The 6,111-nt window shown below is 42.5% G+C and overlaps 1 protein-coding gene across 1 annotated transcript in view; it reads right to left on the bottom strand.

Annotated features, from left to right (window-relative positions):
- LOC129847971 (protein eyes shut homolog) overlaps nt 1-5,970 on the bottom strand; it is a gene marked incomplete at its 3' end in the record, with an annotated part of 37,130 nt that extends 31,160 nt beyond the window's left edge. Inside the window, exons 1-3 of the mRNA XM_055915552.1 lie at nt 5,870-5,970; nt 4,063-4,296; nt 3,332-3,454 (exon numbers count right to left, since the gene is read on the bottom strand). Of these exons, the coding sequence (XP_055771527.1) occupies nt 3,332-3,454; nt 4,063-4,171 (232 nt within the window). The remainder of the gene's footprint in view (nt 1-3,331; nt 3,455-4,062; nt 4,297-5,869) is intronic.
- Between the last annotated feature and the right edge of the window lie 141 nt (nt 5,971-6,111).

Raw genomic sequence — 6,111 nt, forward strand, 5'->3', positions numbered from 1 at the left:
CATGAAGGTCAACACATGCATAGTCTACAGTCGTGGCCAAAAGTTTTGAGAATGACACAAATATTAATTTTCACAAAGTCTGCTGCCTCAGTTTGTATGTTGGCAATTTGCATATACTCCAGAATGTTATGAAGAGTGATCAGATGAATTACAATTAATTGCAACGTCCCTCTTTGCCATGCAAATTAACTGAATCCCCAAAAAACATTTCCACTGCATTTCAGCCCTGCCACAAAAGGACCAGCTGACATCATGTCAGTGATTCTCTCGTTAACACAGGTGTGAGTGTTGACGAGGACAAGGCTGGAGATCACTCTGTCATGCTGAATGAGTTTCAAATAACAGACTGGAAGCTTCAAAAGGAGGGTGGTGCTTGGAATCATTGTTCCTCCTCTGTCAGCCATGGTTACCTGCAAGGAAACACGTGCCGTCATCATTGCTTTGCGCAAAAAGGGCTTCACATGCAAGGATATTGCTGCCAGTAAGATTACACCTAAATCAACCATTTATCGGATCATCAAGAACTTCAAGGAGAGCGGTTCAATTGTTGTGAAGAAGGCTTCAGGGCACCCAAGAAAGTCCAGCAAGCGCCAGGACCGTCTCCTAAAGTTGATTCAGCTGCGGGATCGGGGCACTACCAGTACTGAGCTTGCTCAGGAATGGCAGCAGGCAGGTGTGAGTGCATCTGCATGCACAGTGAGTCGAAGACTTTAGGAGGATGGCCTGGTGTCAAGAAGGGCAGCAAAGAAGCCACTTCTCTCCAGGAAAAACATCAGGGACAGACTGATATTCTGCAAAAGGTACAGGGATTGGACTGCTGAGGACTGGGGTAAAGTCATTTTCTCTGATGAATCCCCTTTCCGATTGTTTGGGGCATCCGGAAAAAAAGCTTGTCCGGAGAAGACAAGGTGAGCGCTACCATCAATCCTGTGTCATGCCAACAGTAAAGCATCCTGAGACCATTCATGTGTGGGGTTGCTTCTCAGCCAAGGGAGTGGGCTCACTCAAAATTTTGCCTAAGAACACAGCCATGAATAAAGAATGGTACCAACACATCCTCAGAAAGCAACTTCTCCCAACCATCCAGGAACAGGTTGGTAACGAACAATGCCTTTTCCAGCATGATGGAGCACCTTGCCATAAGGCAAAAGTGATAACTAAGTGGCTCGGGAAACAAAACATCAATATTTTGGGTCCATGGCCAGGAAACTCTCCAGACCTTAATCCCATTGAGAATTTGTGGTCAATCCTCAAGAGGCAGGTGGACAAACAAAAACCCACAAATTCGGACAAACTCCAAGCATTGATTATGCAAGAATGGGCTGCCATCAGTCAGGATGTGGCCCAGAAGTTAATTGACAGCATGCCAGGGCAGATTGCAGAGGTCTTGAAAAAGAAGGGTCAACACTGCCAATATTGACTCTTTGCATCAACTTCATGTAATTGTCAATAAAAGCCTTTGACACTTATGAAATGCTTGTAATTATACTTCAGTATTCAATAGAAACATCTAAAGACACTGAAGCAGCAAACTTTGTGGAAATTAATATTTGTGTCATTCTCAAAACTTTGCCACGACTGTACATACCGACGCACGCACACACTCTGCACACACACAGACACACTCACTCACACACACACTCCACGCAGACATACACATTGACACATAATAACAGGCCCCCTTTAATAAAATAAGCTTCCTTAAGGAATGAGGAGAAGAACGGGGAGAGGAAGGGAGGATAGGTAGGGGGAAGTGGAAGTGGAGAGAGGTAGGGGGGACATGTGCCGTGTCAAAGAGAAGTGTGTTATGGAACTGTACGATACTGAGAGAAGAGGAACTGAATGATACTGAGAGAAGAGGAACTGTACGATACTGAGAGAAGAGGAACTGTACGATACTGAGAGAAGAGGAACTGAACGATACTGAGAGAAGAGGAACTGTACGATACTGAGAGAAGAGGAACTGAACGATACTGAGAGAAGAGGAACTGTACGATACTGAGAGAAGAGGAACTGAATGATACTGAGAGAAGAGGAACTGAATGATACTGAGAGAAGAGGAACTGAATGATACTGAGAGAAGAGGAACTGAATGATACTGAGAGAAGAGGAACTGAATGATACTGAGAGAAGAGGAACTGTACGATACTGAGAGAAGAGGAACTGAACGATACTGAGAGAAGAGGAACTGAATGATACTGAGAGAAGAGGAACTGTACGATACTGAGAGAAGAGGAACTGAATGATACTGAGAGAAGAGGAACTGAATGATACTGAGAGAAGAGGAACTGTACGATACTGAGAGAAGAGGAACTGTACGATACTGAGAGAAGAGGAACTGAACGATACTGAGAGAAGAGGAACTGTACGATACTGAGAGAAGAGGAACTGTACGATACTGAGAGAAGAGGAACTGAATGATACTGAGAGAAGAGGAACTGTACGATACTGAGAGAAGAGGAACTGAACGATACTGAGAGAAGAGGAACTGAATGATACTGAGAGAAGAGGAACTGAACGATACTGAGAGAAGAGGCACTGAATGATACTGAGAGAAGAGGAACTGAATGATACGGAGAGAAGAGGAACTGAATGATACTGAGAGAAGAGGAACTGAATGATACTGAGAGAAGAGGAACTGAACGATACTGAGAGAAGAGGAACTGAATGATACGGAGAGAAGAGGAACTGAATGATACTGAGAGAAGAGGAACTGAATGATACTGAGAGAAGAGGAACTGTACGATACTGAGAGAAGAGGAACTGAATGATACTGAGAGAAGAGGAACTGAATGATACTGAGAGAAGAGGAACTGAATGATACTGAGAGAAGAGGAACTGAATGATACTGAGAGAAGAGGAACTGAACGATACTGAGAGAAGAGGAACTGAATGATACTGAGAGAAGAGGAACTGAATGATACTGAGAGAAGAGGAACTGAATGATACTGAGAGAAGAGGAACTGAATGATACTGAGAGAAGAGGAACTGAATGATACTGAGAGAAGAGGCACTGAATGATAGTGAGAGAAGAGGCACTGAATGATAGTGAGAGAAGAGGCACTGAATGATAGTGAGAGAAGAGGAACTGTACGATACTGAGAGAAGAGGAACTGTACGATACTGAGAGAAGAGGCACTGAATGATACTGAGAGAAGAGTGTAATGGAACTGCTGTATGACATCCCATCTCGAAGGTAAATAAGTGTTTAACAATACCAACCTACATATGGAGGCTCAAGGTCTTTGACACCAAAAGACCAAACGTCGATGGAATTACGAGCAAAGGGGAAATTGCCCTGACATCCCCTGTTGATAACGTAGCTACTCACCAATGAATCCAGGTGCACAGAAACAATTGTAGCCGTTGACGGTGTCTTTGCAAATACTTAGAACACCGCACGGCTTCTCGTCACAGTCATCTATGTTCACCTCGCAGAATTGTCCCGTTAAACCTGAATGAAGAAGAGACGAATGAGACCCTCTGAATTAAGGGCTGGAATTATGAGGGAATCATTTTGAGAACGTAAGAATGTTTTTTTTTTTTTGTTAAAATCCAAGAATGTTATACTGGCAATTCACAGAGTGACTTTATCCCAATTCCAAACACCTCTTTATCAAACATTACTCATCGCTCTGGGATGCTATTGGCTCCCTAACCCACTAACAAAACTTTTCATTGGCTCTGATGAAATGGTTAACATAATAACACACCTTGTTATTGGCTCCCATCAACTGGTTAACTTGACTCACTAACACACCTGATTCAATTGGTCAACTACTAATGTTATCAATTCAATCAGGTGTTCTTATTTCAGTAGGAAATAAGTGGGGCAGCCGGAGGTACTGGAGGAGAGGTTTAGGAAACACTGCATTCATATTTCTCATTTTAGTATTCAGTCATCCTAAATGCAGGGACAAGACCCTGAAATAAATATAAACATTACCACAGGTTTCAGTAACTAGGAGCCAATGTCTTACAGGGCAACGCACAGGCCAAGCACGCACAAACACCCCATTAAAATCACATGCCCTGTTTCTTTGTTCCTGGTGATTAGCTTACCGGGTAAACAATGGCACTTGAATCCTCTCGGTAGATCCACACACTTTGATCCGTGATGACACAGCCCATCGACGCAGTGACCTATGGGGATTTTGCACAGCCGCCCCATGTACCCGTGTTGGCAGACGCATTTGAAGCCGTTCGGCAGCTCTTCACAGAACAGGGTCCCCTCCGGGTCACAGGGATTCAACACACACTGGTTCACGGGTGCAGAGCAGTCATCGGCTCCCCATCCTGTATGCATTGGGGTTTGGATCAAAGAGCTGATTGATGTCTGTGTGTTGAATAGCAGCTGTGTTCTGTGTTCTATTCTTCTACCCACACCCCTTCTGACACAGAGGCTTGGATTGTCATTTCTCAACATGATCCTGTCATTGTAAGACGTTTTTCTTTTATGATTTCTTCTTTACATATGTTATGTTTTTCTTAGTTAGATAGAGGCCCTTAGGCAGTGTAAATACTAGGAAATAGGATTTGATAGGGTCCCTTAGACAGTGGAAATAGGATTTGATAGAGACCCTCAGACAGTGGAAATAGGATTTGATAGAGACCCTTAGACAGTGGCAATGGGATTTAATAGAGACCCTTAGACAGTGGAAATAGGATTTGATAGAGTCCCTTAGACAGTGGAAATAGGATTTGATAGAGACCATCAGACAGTGGAAATAGGATTTGATAGAGTCCCTCAGACAGTGGAAATTCTGTACTAGGAAATAGGATTTGATAGGGGCCCTCAGACAGTGGAAATAGGATTTGATAGAGACCATCAGACAGTGGAAATAGGATTTGATAGGGGCCCTTAGACAGTGGAAATAGGATTTGATAGAGACACTTAGACAGTGGAAATAGGATTTGATAGAGTGCCTTAGACAGTGGAAATAGGATTTGATAGAGACCATCAGACAGTGGAAATTCTGTACTAGGAAATAGGATTTGATAGGGGCCCTTAGACAGTGGAAATACTAGGAAATAGAGGCCCTTAGACAGTGGAAACACTAGGAAATATAGGCCCTTAGACAGTGGAAAAACTAGGAAATAGGATTTGTAAATATAGTCCAACCACCAACCTACATTTAGGTATTGAGGGGTGTTTGTGTTTTCCTACAATTATAATTAGACACTCATTCAAGTAATGCATAGCTTTGGTCGACTACTCTCTATTATGATCCAGTGGATGTTATTTAAATTAGGTTTGGTTTGGTAATAACAGAGTGCACACAGAGTAATCAATAACAATAACATAGCCTCTTTGCCGGCGTCCCAAATGACACCCTATTCCCTAGACTACTTTTGACCAGAGCCACATGGGGCCATTTAGGACGCAGCCTTTTACTACCGATTTAAAAAAAGGGATTATTGTAGAATAAACAACAAAAACAACCGGAGGGTCTTAATGAATAAATTGCTTAACAATGATTGTGTACAAAGATGGAGGCATAATACTAATTTGACTTCAATGGATTTCAGATATAAGATCTTAATTTGACCACGCTGTTGCAGGACATTTTAAACTAGGTGTTTTGTGGTTTAATGTAACTTCAGCAGAGCCAGATAACGATATATCAACAGGATTAAATCACCCAGATGCAGGTCTTTTGGTACCTACTTCAGAGAAAATGGTTCTAATGGGTTAGAGGGATACGAGGTTGTAGATGGAACAAAGGAAGTCCTTCTGAAGAAAGGGTTTTAAAAAAGAACCAGAAGGATTTCTACAGGGGCCAGTCAGCAGCATTTCTGGTTCTAGGTAGGACCTTGTTTCTCAGAGTAACCTGTAGTTTACAGTATATGATAAGGAGACAGACTTTACCTGGTGGACAAGTGCAGTGAACCACTCCGGCAAAGATATAACAGGTGCCACCATTTTTGCATTTTGTTCTATCCCCTGACGCACATTCAATAACAGGTGTAGAGCAGTTTTTACCTTGAAAAGTCAAACAAAAACATTTTCAGAAGGACAAATACAATAAAACCACTGTGCACAACCAATATCCCATCAGTATTCTGACAGTATTCATGGAGACTAAATGACTGCAGTACTGTGTATCTGCT

The sequence above is a fragment of the Salvelinus fontinalis genome, unplaced genomic scaffold, assembly GCF_029448725.1.
Source record: "Salvelinus fontinalis isolate EN_2023a unplaced genomic scaffold, ASM2944872v1 scaffold_0982, whole genome shotgun sequence".
In the NCBI taxonomy this organism is placed as follows: domain Eukaryota; kingdom Metazoa; phylum Chordata; class Actinopteri; order Salmoniformes; family Salmonidae; genus Salvelinus; species Salvelinus fontinalis.